Source organism: Glycine soja, chromosome 2 (assembly GCF_004193775.1).
Source record: "Glycine soja cultivar W05 chromosome 2, ASM419377v2, whole genome shotgun sequence".
In the NCBI taxonomy this organism is placed as follows: domain Eukaryota; kingdom Viridiplantae; phylum Streptophyta; class Magnoliopsida; order Fabales; family Fabaceae; genus Glycine; species Glycine soja.
The window spans coordinates 41,677,581-41,700,806 of record NC_041003.1 but is presented as its reverse complement, the minus strand read 5'-3'; the positions used below and the strand labels follow the sequence as shown (position 1 = coordinate 41,700,806).

At 30.7% G+C, this 23,226-nt stretch overlaps 1 protein-coding gene across 1 annotated transcript; it reads left to right on the top strand.

The window, feature by feature from the left end:
- Positions 1-18,723: 18,723 nt before the first annotated feature.
- LOC114395072 (transcription factor bHLH94-like) lies at positions 18,724-22,250 on the top strand. The gene is made up of 3 exons (XM_028356776.1): positions 18,724-19,821; positions 20,356-20,790; positions 21,663-22,250. The coding sequence occupies exons 1-3, from the start codon at positions 19,312-19,314 to the stop codon at positions 21,756-21,758; spliced, it is 1,041 nt and encodes a 346-aa protein (XP_028212577.1). The 5' UTR covers positions 18,724-19,311; the 3' UTR covers positions 21,759-22,250.
- The last annotated feature ends 976 nt before the right edge of the window (positions 22,251-23,226 follow it).

The following is a 23,226-nucleotide window of genomic DNA, read 5'->3' as shown; positions in this document are numbered from 1 at the left end:
TTTCGGGTTGGTGTGAATGGTGTCTTATAGGATTTAGAAACTGCTGCGTTGTTCTCAAGGATCAATGGGTTGATATATCAAATATTCCTCATGTTTTAACACCTCTCCCAGCCACTATTGTGCAGGCATTAATTTCATAATCATATGTCATGATATTGGCTCTGCAAATATGCAGACTAGCCTAAGGCCTCATTAAGAAGAAGTTAACTCCTTTTATAACCGAGAAGAGAAGAAAAAGTTTCTTGCAAAGGATCTATAGCCAATAGATACTAGAGAAAAAAATACTCAAGATTTTTTTTTCTTTATAGGTGATAGTTTATGCATGTTACCTTTCAGATAATTTTAAACAAAGGGGGGGGGGGGGAATAAGACACGAGAATGTAAAAGTACTATAAGACATTACATTGCCATGGTGAATAATGTATATGCTCTGAATTATGTCTGATCTGAATTGTTTGATAATCTAATTTATTTATACATGCTCTTATATGATGATCTGATAATGTAATAATTTGTTTTATCTATGTTTATTCTAACATGAGTACATGACCAAGTGTGGACACACATATAACCTAAAAAAATAGTAGTATATTTGTTCTTACCAGTTTTAATTGTCCGAGATACTCCTTGAATCCCTGGGTCAATACGGTACAATATTGTATATCTTTTAATTAATCATTATTTATATATATTTATATTTTAATTAAATTTATTATTTTTATTTAAAAATACAGTCAGATTAAAAATATAAAATATATATTTATCCACGATATAACTCCCGATAATTTTTTTTAGTCATTACCTCCTTTACTAATGATTTATTCAGAGCCATAGTTTGCTTTACACTTTTACTCATGGCATTGGTTGTCGGTAATAATTAATTTTCTTACAACAAAAATTAATCTTAGATATTAACTCATAAAATAACTTATAGAGTTGTTTTAAAATATATCTTACAAATGAATCTAATTTCCGTTTATGTTTGGATATGTATTTTGTTTTATGTAGTAAATGACATATTTGACTTTTAAAGAAGTGGGGGTAGTAGTACTACTAGTCATTAATAGCAAAAGTAGGAGAAACAATTGCCAAGGAGATATCCTTAATTAGTAGACAGTATGTTGGGGACTGCTAAATGCATTCAGCAGTTTTGTTGGTACACCCAGTGTAACAAGGAAAATTAAAGTAAGAATTGAGCATGTGACTTTTGCGTTGTTAACACAACATTCTAACCAACTGAGCTAATAGACCAATTGTATTATAAAATAATTAATGTTGTTATATATAATACTAAAATTTATAATATATATTAAATGCACATGTAAATTTACATAATAAATTTTGTTATAATTAATTTTTATCCAATAATTAATTTGTTTACATATATAAATTATAAATAAAAATCATAGGTTTAATAAAAATTTACATATGTCAAAAAATACCAAATTTAGTTAATTATGAATTGTTGTAATAAACATCTAAATACATCATTCAATTAAATATCATATTTGTTTAATTTTCAATCAATGTAATAAACATCCAAATATATCATTCAATTAAATATCAAATTTATTTAAGTATTAATTATTGTAATAAACATCTAAATACAACATCTAATTAAATATCAATTTTTTTAAATTTTGTAAATAAAATAATGTATAAAAAAATTATAATTTAAAAAAAATTCAAAATATTTGGATTGACAATCCGTATGGTTCATACATTGAAGTTTGGTAGTTTTTCATCGCCGGAGAAGAAGAAATGAGTATTAAAAAAAATTCAAAATATTTGGATTGCCAGTCCGTATGTTTTGAATTTTTTTTTAATTATAATTTTTTTATACATTATTTTATTTACAAAATTTGATATTTAAATGGATGTTTTTATTACAACAATTAATAGTTAAATAAATTTAATATTTAATTGAATGATGTATTTGGATGTTTACTACAGTGATTGAAAATTATGTAAAAAAATATCAAATTATGTAAATTTTTATTAAACCTATGATTTTTATTTACAATTTATATATGTAAACAAATTAATTATTAGATAAAAATTAATTATCACAAAATTTATTATATAAATTTACATGTATATTAAATATACATTAGAAATTTTAATATTATATATAACGATATTAATTTTTCTATAACATAATTGGTTTATTAGCTCAATTGATTAGAGTGTTATGCTAATAACGCGAAAGTTATAGGTTCAATTCCTGCTTGGATCATTAATTTAAAAATTATATTTTTGAAAAAAAAAATTCTATACAGATTGCTAATATGTAAGCCTCATACAAAAGGGCAAAACTGACATTTCCCTGTTATGCTGGGTGTACCACAAAATTGTTGGGTGCGTGTAGCAGTTCCCGAATATGTTACGAAACAAAGCTGCTAGGGCTGGCCCAGTTAATGTGGGCTAATATATTTTTGAGCTGGGTTGAGCTAGGCTAAATTAATTTTGGAGTTGAATAGAGATTTACTAACTTATCCTAGTCGTTCATATATATATATATATATATATATATATATATATAGGAAAACGTGTCAATTCTTAGGCTCACTTTTTTATATATATAAAAAAGAAATAAACTTTTTAGCTTTAATTCTATGGATAAAAAAAAGAATTACACATTCACACTTTCCATTTTTTTAAGTCTGAATTCAAGATTTTTACTCTCGTTTCATCCCAAACCCACTAGTCCAAATAAAAAAAAAATAAGTAACTTAAATGAAAAAAAAATCATTATAAAAATGAGGGGCCACAATTAGGCAAATTCAAATTTATGTCGGGTTAAGTCAATTAAATTGGATTAACATTTTAAACTCAATTCTAATTTATAATACGTTAAATCATGGCCAATTCATTTTGACAACCTCATTAATTCTACTTTAAAAACACAGTATAAAAAAAATAATACACTTGAATAATTTGACTCCTGATAATACAATAAGTCAATAAATTATAATGTCACTATCACATTATCAGTTAACTCCTTAATAATACTGTAACTCAATAAATTATCAATGTGATTATTACATTATCATTTTAATGTTGTTATTTGATAACATAGACTAAAACAAAAGTACATCTTAAAAGAACTAAAATTTTAAAATAAACTTTAAAAAGCTAAAATAAGAAATTTTCCTACCTTAGAGGGGGAAAATCTTTTATATATATATATATATATATATATAAAGAATAAAAAAAAATATTACTGTCAAAAAGAACATCAAACATGCGTAAATTTTTTATTATATATGCGGTATTCTAAAATTTATGTGGTGTATATCTTTTATATAATATGGGCAGGGTTACGTGGATTAAACTTTGATTGTAATGAGTTCTACATGTAAATTTTCTCACCATACACGGCTTATGACGGCTACACGCTATAAGTTTACAAAGCACCAGCTGGAACCTAGGGGTAAATTATTGAATTTCGTAGATTCAACTATATATAGCCATATGTGTAGATTTCTAGATTCTAATATAAACCCTAGACTCATATTCTTATTGTTTCCGGTTGCTTAACGACATCAACTACAACATAATTAAATACTACATATAGCATGATTATGAGTTAGGGTAATTAATGCAAGTTTGAAAATCGCATGTAGGCATAGCAGAGAAAGTGAGAGGAAATAGCTGTCGTCTGAGGGAAGGGCAGAGGGAATCATGCAGAAGCAAAAGACACGTCAGGGAAAACAAGAGATACCATTGAGTCAGGCTTTGAGCCAAAGTATATGAGAGATGAACTTACTACGTATCACTGGTAACATTTTTTTATGAAATTATTAGATTTAAAAAACATAACTAATGATGATAGAAGATTACTTTAAAATGTATATATTAGTCAATATTACAAGCATTTATTAATATTTACATTCTTATTCTTATTTTTAGTATGACTATATCAATAAATTATATCATTATGTATGGTAAGATATCTTCTCATTATAGCTTGTTAAGATAATATGTTAAAAAAATAAGAATAAGTAAATTATTAATATATATTATATTTATATAAGTGAAAATAATTTATTTAATAAAAGAATTTATATTTATGTAAAATTTCTTAAGTTAATACATCATAAATAAAATCATTTTATTAAATCAATAACAATCACATATCGCAAATCAAATTAGTCTTTTATCAAGAAAAATACGTTTCATCCGTATTCTTTAATATAGGAATATATATATATATATATCCGACCAGATGTGAAGCACCTGGAATCTCCTTTTTAAGTATGTGGCACTGCAAGGGGTTGGGTTATTAATCATATCGCTGAAATGGTAGTTTCGATATGATTTTTAGCCATGTGGCTAACACTTTGTTTCCGTGGCATTGTCGTGGAATGAGGTTGACTGCCAGAATAATAGGAACTCTGTGTGAGGAGTATTATTTTTCGACAATAGTAAATCAATTAATAACGCGCAATTTTTGAAAGAGACATTTTCATTTATAAACCTTTTTTTTTCCTTTTGTGGTAACCTCTTGTACAAGGTGACATGACATCGTGCTTGGAAACACTGATTTTTTGTTGATTTAAAATATTTAATTTCAGTCTTGAGAGAAAAGAAAAGGGAGTGAAGTGGTTGGAAAAGAATATATAATAAAATGTAGTATAACATTTACTAGTATATTTTACTTCTTACACATAAAAATTACTCATTTTATTTCTTATGAATAAAGTTGTACGTATATTACTTATAATATTTTCTATAAGTTCTATTATTAATATTTTAATTCAACTTAATTAAGTAATTATTATCTTTGACGAAATAGTTTTCAAAGTCCATTAAATAAATATAATTATTCATTTTTTCAACCAATTAGGTTTTATACGTCACTTCTCTTTTAATGATGCCAAGCCAATCTAAAATAAGTTAAACAACTAGCATTGAGAATCTTAAATTTTTATAGTTAAATGGATGTTGTATATGTACAAAAGGCTACTAGTATGCACGGTTGATAAGTTTAGAGAATTTCATTGATGATCATTCAAATATATAAATTATTCGCATAACAAAAGAAATATTCCTTTAATTTAATAAAAAAATCACTTTTTATTCAACATTGCTTAATTTTTGTTTTTAAAAGTGAGAAACTATCATTTTAAAAAAATATTACTTATAGTACCATTTCAAAAAACACTAAAAATTATTAAATAAAACTTATTTATCAAATAATTAAATAAATTTTTTAACTAATAAAAAAATAACTAAAATATATTATCAAACACACTTCTTCACTGTTATCCTCTTAAGAGGACAGATAAAGGAAAATATAAGTAGTAAAAAAAATTCAATGGGATTGTTCCGCTTTTAATTTCTGTTTCATTATGAATTCTCCTCGCACTTTTCATACCCTCATTCGATATTTTGGAGTAAGGTACTTCCCAAGTTTATTTCTGTCGTGAAAAGGAACTTATGGCTGCTCTTAAGTTCATACCCTTATATCTACTTCATTTTAATTTTAATTATTTGAACAAAATTAATAAAAACGAGAAACATGAATAAGCTATGGATGCTCTTAAGATTCTATATCTACTTCATTTTAATTATTTAAAAAAATTAATAAAAGACGAAAAACATGATTTATTGAATACTTTCTTTTTTATATGTACAGATCGAGAAGATCAAATGATGATATGAATATTCTCACAGATGAGGAAGGGGTTTTTATTCCCTCATCAGTACAAAGAAATTTTTATTCCCAACACTAATTTGTGGAATTATGGTTAGATACAAAATCCTCGTTAATAGCAACAGAACATCACTTTGTGACAAGTTTGAGACGGAATTATTCTGTCATAATGATAGATAAAATTTGCCGTCACTGATACTTAGCAACGCCTGGTGCAGTATTGATTTTTTTGTCCGTTACAAATTCCGTCGCTAATATATTTTGTGACAGATTTTAACATATTTAGCAAGAGACATCATCCCTCTCTATTATTTTTTAAGTAGTTTAAAGCCAAAGGAATTGCTTATTCCAATGCAATATTTAACATTTTTATTATTCAATCAATTTGTTTTTTTCTAGATCAGAAATATTCTTTATTAAAGATAATCATATTTAAATTAGATAAGATTATTATGAATGATAAAAAAATTTCTTTGAATATCTAATGCAATTATATACATAGAATTCAAACTTTCCATTCAATAGTTTTATATAGAATATACAAGTTTTATCAATTAGATTGTAAAATTATTTATGATGTTGATGTTTATTTGTGACAAATCTTGTTTATATTGAACAATAATAAGAATAGGTCTAATAATTTTTATTTCCTTATAGTTAAAAGATTATATCATGTTAGTCTGGATGTACATCAACAAAATAGAAATTGATTTTGAATTGATGCAAATTTATATATATATATATATATATATATATATATATATATATATATATATATATAACTGTATAATATAATGATTAAGAATTTTTAATTTAATTGTAAATTTTGTGATAAAATTATTAATTAAAACATTAATTAATAACGTTAGCAAAATTTTGACGTACACCCATATAAGGCTACATTTCTTTCTACTAAATTATTAGTAAAATTAATAATATTGGCTAAATTTCTTAATTTTTATAAATTAGTTAAAAGGATCGTGTATTCCTTTGTCCTAAGTTCCATGTATTAAACGAATTGAATTTGTCATTTCTGTAATTTTCATGTACCAAGCATAATTTACTAATGTGTCTATCTTTATTTTTGATACTTTACTAATATGTCTATCTTCTCCTAGCCATATGAGTCGGAGAATATCAATTATTGCTTCAGCCTTTATCTATACTATATACATAAAGATATGTCAATAATGGTGGACACACATGTTAAACGATTTGTGTTATTTAATCGAGTTGTTGAGAATTCGAATCTTAATTGAGTTTTATGTATAAAATAAATTTATTAGAAGAATAAAATTTATCTTATGTGTGTTTATGATTTTTAATAAAAATTAATCATGATATTCTGATGAGGTTATTTTTAACTAATACCGTGATGAGAAGAAAAATAATATATACACAGGACAAAAAATACTAGGAATAAATTTGGGATTATAAAATATTAAACTGAAAAAGGAGCTGGCAAAATGTCATGTAAGTGTAACCAACGTGACCTTTAAATAATTAATTAAAGTTTAATAACCAAGGCAGACAAAGCAACAGCTTGTGATAGCCAAACTTGAAACAATGGAAACAAAGTGGGATGGTGGCAATGGCTATGGTGTGCGGTGATATAGAAGAACCCTGAACCCTGTTCAGGCTTGATAATCTGTGCAGCAAACGCCAACGTATAAAACAATTCTCAGGTTCCCAGAATTTTATGAGGTCCCTTTCTTCTGAATTTTTCTTGAAGTCAATAAGTCTATGAGTTGAGATTGTAGCTAATTAATAAAACCAAATCTCTGACCAAATCAAGTTGCTTACAACATTATTGTCAAATGGCCGGTAATATTAATTATATGTGCCTTGTGCCCGGATGCCTCGGTTGGAGTTGATGGTAGCGTGTTTTGTGGTTGAAAACACATGCAGTTTTAGCGATTAAGAACATAATGACTTGTTAATTGCACAAAAATCTGGATTACTCGTGTTTTCATTGGGGACAGTCGTGTGTCTCAGAAAGGGACAAATATCTTAGATGTGATAGATTAGGAACGACGCGTCTACGCGTTTTATTTCTACATCAATAAGATGTTAAGTAATACTACAACTTGCTATACTAATTTCAAATGTGTCCCACATTAATATGACGATATAGACTAGAATATATGCATGATTAAGATATGAAAGCATAGTTTTATGCACGTAATGTGTGGTTTAGAGAAGAAAATGAGAAAGACAATAGAAAGATGATTTTTAGGCTTAACTATTTCCATTTTTTGGCAAATTTTATGCTAAAAAAATTAACTTGATGTAATTTATTTCTAAACTTTTTTAAAAATCTTGTAAATTTAAGTACACTATATTGATATAAAAATCTGTTGATATAGAATAATCATCCACATTGATTCTTTTTTTTAATCAATGCAAAATTTAATATCATATTTCAGTTCAAATAATAACTAATGTAGAATTGTTTTTACTCTTACAATTCCAAACTCTTTTCGGCTCTGGTTGTTAGAATTTGTGGTCTTATTTTCTTTGTCTCACATTCTTTGGTTTGTAAAAATTTGTGTCTCATTAGTGTTATATATAGAGACACCTTGTAAGCTTTTATATGCGTAAGTAATAAAAAGTTATCTTAGTGTAGCCGTGGACGTAGGCACATACATTGTGTGCTGAACCACGTTAAACTTTGTGTTTTCTCTCTTCTCCTTATTCTTTTCTCTTTTTATTGCTCTATACTAACAATTGGTATCAAGAGCTTTTGGTTACTCCACGGGATTTCCTTAGTTTAAAGGAATTAGTGGGAGTCTTTTCAGTTTAGGGGAGGCAGTGGGAGCAATGGCATTAGAAGAGGAGAAGGTGAAGATCGAGAAGTTTGATGGCAGAGATTTCATCTTTTGGAAGATGCAGATAGAGGATTATCTATATCAGAAGAAGCTTTATCAGCCCTTATCAGGGGTTAAGCCTGACGACATGAAGCAAGAAGAATGGAACTTGCTAGATCGACGGGCTCTTGGCATGATCAGATTGACATTAGTCAAGAACGTCGCGTTCAACATTGTAAACGAGAAGACTACTGTAGGCTTACTGAATGCATTATCAGATATGTATGAGAAGTCATCGGCAGCCAACAAAGTATACTTGATTCGTCAGTTGTTCAACCTCAAGATGGGAGAAGGTATCTCTGTAACTGATCATATTAATGAATTTAATACTATTCTTGCCTAGTTGGAATCAATGCAGATTAAATTTGAGGATGAGGTGACGACATTGATTCTATTGTCATCACTACCGGATAGTTGGACTGCAGCTGTTACTGTAGTTAGTAGTTCTATAAGGGAGAACACATTAAAGCTTAGTGACATCCGTGACTTGATCTTTAGCGAAGATGTTCGCAAGAGAGATTCAGGAGAATCTTCCATTCATGTTTCCAATTCAGCATTGAATATTGAAGGCAGGAGAAGGATTACCCAAAAGGGTCAGAATGGTCGAGGCAGATCAAAGTCTAGAGGAAAAGGTCATAAAAAATTTCAAAGTAACATTACTTGCTGGAATTGTGACAAGAGAGGTCACTTTAGCGATCAGTGCAAGGCACCAAAGAAGAACAAGTCTCACAAAAACAAGAAGCGCGATGATGATGAATCCGCTAATGCAGCAATTGATGAATTTGATGATGCATTAATTTGCAGTTTGGATAATCCTGTTGATTCATGGATCATGGACTCAGGTGCATCGTTCCACACCACTCCTTGTAAAAATTTATTGTCTAACTATATTTCTGGAAGATTTGGGAAAGTTTACCTTGCAGATGGAAAATCTCTTGACATTGTCAGAAAAGGTGATATCAACATCAAGACCTCTAGTGGATCCCTATGGACATTGCACAATGTCAGACATATTCCTGCCTTAAAGATAAATTTAATATCTATAGGGCAGTTGGATGATGAGGGGCATCACACCACTTTTGGAGATGGAGCTTGCAAGGTAACAAAAGGCAATCTCGTTGTGGCTTGTGGAAAGAAGCGATGATCTCTTTACATGATTACAGATGAGGATATGGTAGCTGAGGCTGTCAATAATTCAACCATGTGGCATCAAAGACTTGGACACATGAGTTGAAAAGGAATGAAGCTTATGGCGACAAAAGGTAAGCTATCAAGCTTAAAGCATGTTGATGTTGGTGTTTGTGAACATTGTATCTTTGGAAAGCAGAAAAAAGTTAGCCTCTCAAGGGCAGGGAAGACTCCTAAAGTTGAAAAGCAAGAATTGGTGCACACAGATGTTTGGGGGCCAGCCCCAGTGAAATCTATTGGAAACTCACGCTATTATGTCACTTTTATCGACGACTCTACCAGTAAGGTATGGGTTTATTTTCTTAAAAATAAATCGATGTGTTTTCTGTGTTTAAAAGGTAGAAAACAGAAGTTGAAAATCAGACAGGTCTAAAGGTTAAAAGTCTGAAATCTGACAATGACGGAGAGTATGATAGACAGGAGTCTAAAGACTTCTGTTCAGAACATGGGATCAGAATGATCAAGACAATACCAGGAACACCTGAGCAAAATGGTGTTGCAGAAAGGATGAATAGAACCTTGAACGGGAGAGCAAGGTGTATGCGGATCCAATTTGGCTTGCCTAGAGCATTTTGGGCAGAAGCAATAAACACAACAACATATCTCATCAATAGAGGACCATCAATTTTTTTGAATTATTAGTTGCCCGAAGAAGTATGGTCTGGAAACGAGGTAAAACTTTCACATTTGAAATTTTTTGGTTGTGTTTCATATATACTGACAGACTCTAATAGTAGAGATGAATTGGATTCGATGGCAAGGAAATGTTATTTTATTGGTTATGAATCTGACATGTATGGCTACAAGTTTTGGGATGACCAAACCAAGAAAGTTATCAAAAGCAAGAATGTTACTTTTAATGAGAACTTAATTTATAAAGACAAATTTTCTGCAGAATCTACATGTGCAGGTAAACTGTCAGAAATTTCTAAGAAAGCAATACTTGAAGAAATTTCAGAAACTGATGTAGCCAACAGAAACTAGAGTACAAGTGTAGAGGTTGAGTCAGAACCAAAACCAGAACCATCAACTCCTCCAAGAAAATCTAGCAGAATTTCAGTACCACCAAATAGGTATTCCCCTTCATTGCATTATTTGTTGTTAACTGATGCTGGTGAGCCAAAATGTTTCAGTGAGGCTACGCAGGGGAATGACTTTATTGAGTGGGAGCTAGCAATGAAAGATGAGATGACATCCCTTCAGAAGAATAAGACGTGGTCTCTAACTAAATTACCAAAAGGAAAGAAAGCGTTATAGAATAGGTGGGTCTATAGGCTAAAGGAAGAATCTAACGGTAGAAGAAGATACAAGGTGAGACTTGTGGTGAAAGGGTTTCAGCAGAAACAAGGAATTGATTTCACAGAGATCTTCTCTCCAGTTGTAAAGATGACTACCATTAGAGTTATTCTGAGTATTGTAGCTGCAGAGAATCTTCACTTGAAGCAGTTAGATGTTAAAACTGCATTCTTGCATGAGGATTTAGAGGAAGGCATCTATATGACCCAACTAGAAGGTTATGAAGTGTCAGGCAAGGAGAATCTTGTGTGCAAGCTTCATAAAAGTTTATATGGCTTGAAACAAGCACCGATGCAGTGGTACAAGAAGTTTAATGAGTTCATAAGCAACTCAGGATTCAACAGATGTGACATGGACCATTGTTGCTATGTTAAGAAATATACTAATAGTTATGTTATCCTTGTCGTGTATGTTGATGTTAATTGCAGGATCTAGTATGGCAGAAATTAATAGGTTGAAGCAACGGTTGGCAGAAAACTTTGAAATGAAGGATCTTGGTCTGGCTAAACAAATCCTTGGTATGAGAAATATATACACAAGTTGTTTGACAGGTTTTACCTTGAAGATTCTAAGACCAGGAATACCCCTTTGGGATCTCATTTGAAGTTTTCAAAGAAGCAATCTTTGCAGGCAGATGAAGAAAAATGTTACATGTCAAGAGTATCATATGCATCAGCAGTCGGGAGTTTGATGTATGCTATGGTGTGTACCAGACCTGACATAGCATATGTAGTGGGAGTTGTTAGTAGGTTCCTATCAAATCCAGCAAAGGAGAATTGGGAAGGCATAAAGTGAATACTCAGATATCTGAAGGGTACTTCAGAGATGTGTTTGTGCTTCAGAAAAAGCAATCTCACTTTATAGGGATTTTCAGATGCAGACTTGGGAGGAGATTTTGATACCAAGAAAAGCACCACAGGCTACATTTTTACTTTGGGAGGTACTGCTGTGAGTTGGAAGTCTAAACTTCAAAATCGAGTTGCTCTCTCAACCACGGAAGCCGAGTAGATAGCTATCTCAGAAGCAACTAAGGAGATGATTTGGCTAAAGAATTTTCTCAATGAATTAGGGAAAGAACAAGATAATGATTCAATGTTTAGTGACAGTCAAAGTGCTATAAGTCTTACTAAGAATCCAGTCTTCCATTCTAGATGCAAGCATATTCAATTAAGATACTATTTTATCAGGGAGTTGATAAATGATGGAGACTTATCTTTGTTGAAGATCTTAGGATCAGAGAATCTAGTAGATATGTTGACTAAACATGTTACAGTTGACAAGCTGAGGCTTTGCATTGCCTTAGTTGTCCTTTAAGGATAATTGAAGATGAAGGCGCTACCCTAGGTAAAGAGTCTATGAACTCATTGCTTACAAGGAGCTGCTAGAGTTTGGAACTTAGACTCTAAGTGGGAGAATTGTTAGAGTTTATGGTCTTTGTTCTTTTGTCCTACATCGCTTAGTTTGTAAAAACTTGTGTCTCATTAGTGTTATATATAGAGACACCTTGTAAGCTTTTATATGCGCAAGTAATAAAAAGTTCTCTTAGTGTAGTTGTGGACGTAAGCACATACATTATGTGCTGAATCACATTAAGCTTTGTCTTTTCTCTCTTCTCCTTATTCCTTTCTCTTCTTATTGCTCCATACTAACAACAGTCTCATTCCCTTTTGAACTCCACACCATTTTCCTTTCAAACTCTTCCATTCTTGCTCAAAATCTCAAAATCCTATCACGACACCACTTCCACCTACCCCTCACGCCATTACATCGTGCCACCACCACTACTACAACTACACTATTTTCCCTTCAAACTTTCTCTTGCTTTCGCTCATCAAACCCTTGAAATCCTATCTTTACGTCGCCACTACCATCACCATTATCATCACATCAAGCCACCTCCGCCACCAGAATTCCCTTTCAAACTGCCTCTCATTTGTCACACCTTTGAAACCATATTACAACACCATCGCCATCACATTGCATCTCACAAACCCCTGCCATTGAGTTTATCATTGCATGCACTATTTGTGCACTTCTTGTATGCTTTGTAAATTAGTTTGTTATTTTATTATTGTATGCACTAAGTGTGCTAGTCTTTTAGACTCTTTTTTGTATCATTTATTTACTATGGTGGGAATTTTTCTTTGATTTGGATGACTTGTGGTTTTTACTCTTGTTTTGAAGAGTTTTTGCTTAAAAATCCTTTTATATCTTATTAATATTGTAGTTTATAATTTGAATTATCATAATTTTGAATCTACACTAAGTGATTTTTATGAGCCTAAAACTGAAATCTTAGATAGGAATGTAAAACATGAACATTTGTAAGATAATAGGAAGAGATTAACTATAAATAGACACATTTTTTTAAAAAAAAGTAGTTTCTACGTGGGTTAGGAAAAAAATCAATGAAGTTATTTGCTGTTATTTTTGAACCAATGTAGAAAGTGACAAATTTATATTATCTATATCAGTTCTAGAAATCAATGTATAAAAAGCCTCCCATCATAGCATATGTATGTAGAAGGCTATTTATATAACAATGTAACTTCTTTCCCATGAATATTAAATTTAAATGATAATAATTATATATTTTTGTTGTAAAGACAACATGCCTTTTACTATAAATGATCCAGTTTGAACTAATAAGACTATTATAAGAGATAAAATCTTCAATATAAGTATTTAATGTAATTGTATTACTTAAGGCTCGAATTCAAGATGATTAAGTTAAAATAACACCAGTTAATATGATGAAAAAATAATTATTCAATGTTATAAAATTTATCTTAAATCTATATTTTACATGATCAAAGTCTCACTTAGAGAGAGATATTTTACATGAATCTGTGATGCTCATCCGCCGCCAGGAACCACTGACCATGCTACTCAGTCGTCGCTGCCATCAAGAATCAATGTTATAGCAACAACGACAACAACACCCACAAAATTGTGATGGGGGATGGCACTACACGAGGCGCCCCAGGTGTGGAGACGGCAGTGCATATCCAAACGACGTGCGAATGGCCTTGATATTGTCATTGAAACGCTTGAAAGCGGTGATCTCTTCGTCGATCTTTTCTTCGACGACGCACATCGTAATGATGTGTGGCCCTATCGGATCGTGCCAATCGTCGGAGCCACAACTACTTGTGAGCGGCGCCACGACGAATCCCGACAACGTCGTTGGTGTGGTGCAAATCTCTCACCCGAAACCTCTTCATTCCTGATTCATAGTTTCACACACACATTGCTTCTTTTTTTTTCTTTTTCTCTTTCTAACAAGCACCACTTACCCACTTGCTTGTTTTCCTCAAAGATTCAAACTTTGATACTTTGTTGTGATGGATAAAAAAACTTGTTTTCCTATGTTAAATAGAGCTTCCATTGACTGCAAAAAAAATTGCTTAAGGAACTTACTAAAGAAGATGAGATGCAGGCTTTTTAGGAAAAAAATTCATGTGCCGATCACATGACCCAAAAATTAAGCGGAGCTAACGTCCTTTTAGGTGTAGGGGGTGCTAGTATAGTGTAAAGGCAAATGTTAGCGGGTTTGCTGTAAGGGGTGCATGTATAATGTATTTAAAATCTCAGGAAATTTCTGTAATTTGCCCTAATTTTTTTATACTACACCTTAATTTAGTAATTAATTTATAATGACCATCTTAAAGCATCTTTAGAAGGAGATTTTGAGTTCAAGATCACAAGAGAGAAATCTAGGATCTCCAGCATGAAAGATGAGGTCTTTTACAAGATTTTTTTAAGATTCTTACCATTCTAAAAAAATAGTTTTTATTTTATTTTATTGTTTCCCTCCCTAACAAACAAATTATGGAGGAAAGCTACAGTAATGAAAAAGTAAGAGGAGAAGAAGATGAACTCAAAAAATCCAAATCAAACAATAAACAACAACAGATCGCCGGTGAAAAATAAGAAAATAAACAGAACTAATGAAAAAATAATAAACACAAGAATAAATAAAAAAATAAAAATGGAATCTTGTGAATGTTGAGGTTCATGGAGGGGCATTGTGGTGCGCCGGGTTACAGGACAAAAATTAGAAAAATGTCAATTTACAAAAATAAAAAAAAACACTAACTTACATAAAAAAATAAAAATGTTAATTAACATGATAAAAACATATTTAAACTAAAAATTAAATAATGAGAAGAAAATTAGAGACAATGGTATTTAAATATTAACTTAATATTATAATATTAAAAAAAATAAAAATTGAATGAAGATATATGATTCTGTGTATATGTGCAATTCTGTCTATTAATATCTAAGACCAGTTATTAAAATCGAATTAAAATAAAAATTATTGAAAAATACAACATTTGGTATATTAATCATTAAAAAAAGAAAAACTTTGGTCATTCGTACGTAGTAGTAGCTTCAGGATTTCCATATTAGCAAGTTGCCCTGATATATGTTAAGTTAAGCGGTCGTCGAATCTCATAATCTACAACTTTTTCTGATACATTCAAAGAAATGCCAGTTGGGTTTGGATTTTTGCGTATTAGATTAATCATTCTGTACTCGTAGATCAAAGATTGCAGTGATATTTTATTTGTCTTTGTAAGGTTATTATCTAAAAATCAAGTAATATAATATTTTTTTAATAAAATAATTATAAAATTTTCAATTTTTATTCTTTTTGTTTCACTCTACAGTAAATATATAAATAAATTAATTAAAGATTATGAGATTAATAAATATAATTGATAAAATTATAATTAATATGATTTTAAACTTTACAAAAGATAAGGATAAATTTTTTCTAAATATTAGACAATTAAAAAAACAAAATAAATAACGCTAATGGAATAACATAGTTTGATTAGAATGGTCATGATTAAACTAGTGTTATGGTGTTATTAATATTGGGAAGAAGGGAGACCCGATAAAAAGGGAAGAAACTTATAGAATGTCTTATCTAGATGTGGTCAAATGGTTAATTAGTAGTTTGTGTGAACCAAAACAAATGTGTCATTCAGCCATGCACGGGTAAAAGCAAGATATTTATGGGTCTTAGATTTTACATGAAAGAAGATAGGTAAAATTGTATTTTTGGTCAATAATTAAATATTGACCGTTAGTCATGTGTCATGTTCTGATTGGTCAATAAAAACAACAATTCTTTCCATCTTTGATGAAGTTGACATCCAATTAGAACATGACATGTGACAATTATCATCCAATAAAAATATGACACATAAAAGTCAACATCACTTGTTAACGGTCAACGTTCAATTATGGTGGTCTGGAAGACCAACATTACAATTTTAGAAAATAGAAGAATGAAATGAATTAAATTACTCAAGATCAATGAGAAATCAAATTTACAATTTTGGGAAGAAGATAAGTATAAGGTAATATTAATTGAGGATAGGGTATAAAGAACATAGAGAGAGAGATGCATCGTGTTCATTGTAGATTACATTACAGAGTGGCCCATGGTGTGGTCACATGGATTCCTCTGAAATCTGAACTTGTCCCGTTGCCTGAACTAAGTTGGTTTGACTGTTGCATGTTTTTCAATTTCCTTTTGCTCCCTCATTTCCTTTTGTATGGATCTACGACCTAAGAATCTCTGAGCTATTACCAGCTTTTTGTGACCTTTCTCTGTTCCATGTACAATTCTCGGACCACGTTATTACCAAATCAAAGCCCAGACAGACTTAATTAATAAAATAAAAGTTGTAAGACACACGCATATATAGAATTAAGTGTGGAACATTTTATGTTATTTGATATTTTTTAAAATTTCAATTTAACAATTATAATGGTTAAATCATATGATCCTACCTCCTGCCATTTTTATAAAAAAAAATAAGATTTAGTGTATTATTACACTAAAACTTGTTTCTTATAAAAAAAATCATAAGAAATATTATTTTCTTTTATTTTACAGGTGTAAAATATTATCACTTTTATTAATAATTATTTTAATGAATCTCTATTAAACTAAAAAGGACTGGTCCAATTAATTAAGAAAAATACATGAATTATTATAAATCTATTAATGTTTATTTTTTATTTCTATAAATAATAAAGAAAAATAAGTCTTCATCGAACAATTTGACATATTTCCTTTTTAATAAAACTTTTTTTATCCAAAAAAATTTGAGTCCAATTTACTTAGGTCAACAACACATTAATAAATTATAAGTTATTATTTATACAATTATTATACTTATCCGTGTTAAGTTTCAAATAAAATAAATATTTATAAATTAATAATGGAATATTAAGATATATTTTTATTGCAAGTAGATTTAATTTTTCTCATACACACAACATACTATTTAAAAACTAGACTGATGGGCGACATTAATTTACCATTTATTATTTTAACAGTGATTGCATTATAATTAATTTGATAATAGTTATATATTATAAGTAATGAAATAATGTATAATTGCAATAATGCGCTTGTGCACAGTAGAAGGACTACATTGACCTTTAGCTCGCCGTAGTTAACAGATATCGACAATGAATCGGAAGAAAGAAAAAAAATAATCCACAATAGAGATGAATGCCATCACAGTAAAGACCCTGCCCCTGTTGACGAAATATATATGGATCTGATACAGTTTATCTTCTATATAATTTTCTATATGCTTTTGTCCCCTTACCTACCAGCCGTTTGTTTCACACCTAAATTGTCATTGATATATGCACCTACAATCACATTATTTTCGGCTATAATTTGTAATTCTTCTAATTAGAGTTGATTGTGATGCATTTTGGGGGATAAGATCGATCAAGTTATTCTAGAAACAAAAGATTGAAGATTTATAATTTTATGCAACTTGTGCATTTAAATTGTTTTGTTTATACAAGAAAAATATTGTGCATAAATAACGAATATACGTAAAAAAAAGAAAAGGTGGTAACCATAACCAAGGTAGCATTTGAAAAATTAATCCAACGAAATAAACATATTGTTTTGTTATCAAAGGACTGTTGACAGAGAACTCTGGTGAGTATTCACTAGAATGAACTGTTGAATAGATCAAGGTTCAAAGTCTTCCTTTGTTTGAGAACTTTCTATCAAGGGCGTGATACTATGAGAAACGAATGAGCACCATGACATTCAATTTGATAGAGATTTCATTAGAGTGATAATATTTAATAAATGTTTATATGCTATAATAATGTTTATTTTATTTTAAAAAAAAATATTTTTAATCCTTATGTTTTTATAAAATTGTTTTTAGTCCTCATAGTTTTACATCATTCAATTTAGTATTTTATTTTATAAAAAAATTATTTTTAGTCCTCCTCACTTAGTGGTGTTAATCTTATTTCTTACATAATAAATAAATTATAATGTTAATTTATCATTCAAATTCATAGAAGTAACATTTAAGAAACAAATAAAATAAAAAAGAAAACACATAAATAAATCTACAATATCGGTTAAAGAATGACGGTGAAAATAAAGATAAAAATAAAACTCTTACAAAGTTACCGTTTTATAGGTTTGAAGGAGATATTAATAATGTTTTTTAAGAAACAAAACAATTTTTTATATATTTTAATCAACTTTAAGAAAAATACACTTATCATATCAGATAAAAGTTAACGCGTTTTGTGAAAATTACATGAAGAATAACTAAAAAAAGAATTTAGAACAGGGTTTTCAGAAATATTATATAAATAATTGATATTACTTGTGTATTATTAGTCCATGACATGGAGGTTGTGTGTGTGGCATCACAAGGGGTTGGGGAAATTCATTAGTCTATTGCTTGTACTAATATAAATGTGAGTAATTAACAAATTGCCCAAGAGAATCTTTCTGTGTGTTTGCCGGTGGTTAAGTTCGTGCGATCAGAACTGGTCTGCGACGAGAAAAACCTCACATGCATAGGGCTGTAGCTTTTTGTTTGTATGAACAAATCCACTTTTTGAGATTTGAAGGCAAAAGGGCATTGTTCTAATGTTCTTAAGGTGATAATGATAAGGGTTACTTTGTTTGCTCTATTAGCTACCCTTGCTTTGGCCTTTGCTAAAGTAAGTACCTCCCTTTCTTCTCCCAAAACTGTTTTTAGTATCTAATCATTAACCTTCATCTTCCGTGCTTTCCCAAAACTGTTCTTAGCATCATCTAATCATTAACCTTCATCTTATTCTAAAAATAAAAAAATTCTTATACATCCCCCCCTCTGTCTCTCCTCGTCTCTGCTTTCTCTCCTCTTGAACAAAGTGGTGTCTCCCTTGAGAGCTACACTTGCACTTTTCCACTTGAAAAAAAATTTCAACTTTTTCCAACAAGTGACAATAAAAACAATGGCCCTAGAGGCCGTGGTTTTCCCACAAGATCCATTCACTTACGGTTGCAACAACAAAGACTTCTTGTACTCGTTAGTAGGAGGTGATGGTGGTGGTGGAGGAGGAAGCCACGAGTACGGTTTCCAAGCATCATCAGAAGACAAACCCCATGTGGGAATCATTATCAACAACAACAACATAGACCACACCCTGCATGCAAATTGGGATTCATCTTCTCCTTCGGTGTTGCAAAGTGTCAAAGAACAATGGGATTCACACTCCTCCCCTGAAGCTTGCACTGTTGATCAATCCCTCCCCAGAGCCTTCCCTCTTCCTCCTTCTTCTTCATCCCCCGAAGCCGCCGCCACCGGCCGCCGCAAACGACGTCGTACCAAGAGCGCTAAGAACAAGGAGGAGATCGAGAACCAGAGGATGACCCACATTGCAGTTGAGCGCAATAGAAGGAAGCAGATGAACGAGTACCTTGCCGTGCTTAGATCCTTGATGCCTCCTTCTTATGTACAAAGGGTCAGTCTAAATAGTCTTCATTTCGTCATTTAATTACAAATTACAAATCTAAATTAAAAGAGTTTTAAATTGCAGTCACGGTTACAATTTCATCACAATCTTTGATATTATAAGAAATTCAGACAAATGCAATTGATACAACTTTGATTACTATTGTGATCACGTTGTTGTTGCAATGATCCCATAAACCTTGACAGTCAAAATTGTGCTCATGAATCGTTTTTTAAAACCTTACAGAACAAAAGTACATGACTTTGATTTTTTTTACAATTGTTTTAACCTTATGCCAATTATGGTCACAGTTTTTAGTAGTTGATATGTTGTAATTGCCAGCGGTCAAAATGACTCCAAAAATCTTTGATGGTCAAAATTATAGTGGTAGACCGTTTTTAGAACCTTAAACACAAGTACACGAGTTCGATTTGTTTTACAATTGTTTCAACCTTAACTTACATTAATTTCCGAAAATGTTAAAATACTAGCTAGCCAACTAACCGTGCCACATGTGCGGTTATTCAAAAAAAAAAAAAACAGGGTGATCAAGCCTCTATTATTGGTGGCACCATTAACTTCGTGAAGGAGCTGGAGCAGCTTCTGCAGTGCATGAAGGGCCAGAAGAAGAGAACAAAGGAGGGTAGTGGCTTCTCTGACTCATCACCCTTTTCTGAGTTCTTCATGTTCCCCCAGTACTCGACACGTGCCACACAGAGCAGCAGCAGCAGCAGCAGCAAAGGCTACCCTGGCACGTGCGAGGCCAATAACAACATGGCACGGAACCCTTCATCATGGGCCGTGGCGGACATAGAAGTGACCTTGGTGGATGGCCATGCCAACATGAAGATACTCTGCAAGAAACGACCAGGGATGCTTTTGAAGATGGTTGTTGGTCTTTTAAGTCTTGGTCTCAGCATTCTCCACCTTAATGTTACCACTGTTGACGATATGGTCCTTACCTCAGTTAGTGTTAAGGTTGGTTTGTCTTTCTAACTATTTCTGCTAGCTACCTAGCTAGGTTTCTTTATTTTTTTCTTCTTGCTTTTCTAATTTTGATGGAAAACATGTACTCTTTTTTTCTTTTCTCACTTCATTTCCTTTCTAGTTTCTTCTAGCTATCACCTCATTTATCATTTTCTCTCTTGATCCTTTCTTTTTAAAAATTGGGTGGTATCTTGATAAATTTAAGAGTTCTTGTACAATTAGCATTTAAACCAATAGTTACATGTATTCCTGTTTAACGAATTCGAAGTCATATCATTTGTTTTTGTAATTTTGTTGACTTTGTTAAACAAAAAATCATATAACTATTGGTCTAAAAACAAAATGTACCAAAATTCTTATACCGCAAAATTATTAAGTGGTTCAAAATTTTTCAATCAATTTTTATAAAACTTTTATTCAAATTTTTTAATTTTAAAAAAAATTAATAACTTTTATTTACCTGCCATGTAGAGATTAATAAAGATCACCTAATCTAACACCAATAATAATTTTCAATTAGTTTGAGGGATTGTAGCAACTTGTTTTCTTCTTATTTATGTCTTCTTTTTCATTCAGAATAGGAGAATGGGCCTTTAACAGTGACTTTGTAGTTGCATGAGATCTTAGCATTTTAATAAAGTTCATCAATATAATATATTTTATCATGAAGTAAAGATTGAAAATAATAAATAGTGACATCACGACAATTGATCATGTCAAATTATTTACACTAGAGAAAATGTATTCCTCCCAAATTCGGGTGAACGTTTAATATTGCTCAATTTTGATTTATTTATAAATATTTAAAAGCTTTTTTTTTCTTTTGTATTTTGTATTAATTTATTTACTTATTATTGGAATAGGTAGAGGAAGGGTGTCAGCTGAACACGGTGGATGAAATTGCAGCTGCTGTGCATCAATTATCACGCACGGTTCAGGAGGAAGCTGTGTTCAGCTGATCATTAAACTTTGAAATACTAAAAGGCTAGGTATTGCACCATCTTTTATCAATAATTGTGCAAAACAGCTTTGATACCCTTGTTGAAATGCGTTCAAGTTTGTAGGGTGTGGCCCGTGAAGGCATATAGAACAACAAGGGATAGGCATGTACATGCATCAGTGATCTCAAACGAGATATATAAATGTTCCATTTCAATAAGCTAGGAGATGCCAATTAAAGTATATAGGTTTACTCTTTTCTCATTTTATATTTTTTTTCCTCTTTTATGCTTTTCCTCAATTTATAACCCGAGAGGGAAAAAAGGTGTGTTGGAAGCGACAACCAATTTATGTTGTGGAGGCCCCCCCTTACTGAACTGTGTATCCACTTGTGAATTATTAGCGTTATTTTCCAAAGCATGGAGCTTTGTTAATTTCTTTGGAATGTCTGTGGACCTCTTACAATTATTTTCTCCTGTAGAAAGATTTCTATACATTAAACAATTTCATCATGCCTCTTATAACACGCATTTGAAGTGGGGTGAAATGATAAAGAATGTTATACCTATAAAAAGAAGGAATGGAATTTGATCTTAATACATTGCATGTATCTAATATTGAAAAATAAAAATAAAAACAAAAACTTCTCCGGCGGAAAAAATTGGCATCTAACATTATTATACGCGGTGGTGTATAATTGTACACCATTATATTCGTTGTCCTTTTTTCCACGAAACCCGATATAACATAACTACTAAAAATTGACCATTCTATGGCTTGTTTGATCACTCTACGGATTACAGAAGGCATAGTATTAGTGATATGTAAAGATCATGTTTTGGCTTATGATGATACGTATATAACTAGAACCGAAAATACTAAAGAGGTATGAGAGGTCAATTTTTTTTAGATCGATATATAAAAATCAAAGACAGATGCCGAAATATCATATTCAACCAATTAAGATTAATTTAATTATTTAATTCAAGGGATGTTATTTCTTCCAAGAAGATATTCTTGTTACTCATATTTGAGTTAATTAATTATTCCCATTGTTTTTTCTTTTTTCTTTTTTGACGTAATTTGTTCTGTAGTTAGTTGGTTAGCTTTTAACAGTTTTTGCCACAGTGGTCAATTTAATTAGGGCGGAGTTGTCAAAACTAATAGGTGATTAACTCAATTGAGATATTACATTAATAGATCAGTAGTTAAATTAGGGAGTCACTTATTAAATCAGTAAAGTCAGTATATATTACAAAATTTAAAAATATTTAATAAAGCTAAAAAAATTAACCAATACATACTTCAAATTTAAAATTATTGTCACGATCAAGTAAAGGGAAGCAGAACAAAACTTGAGTAAACTATTATTTAATTAAATATTTGTTATTTTAAATTATTTTATTGGGTATTATAATTAAATTACTAAAAAATGTTAAGTATAAAAGTTATTGAAGGACCATAAAAGAGTCTGATAAAGATGTATAA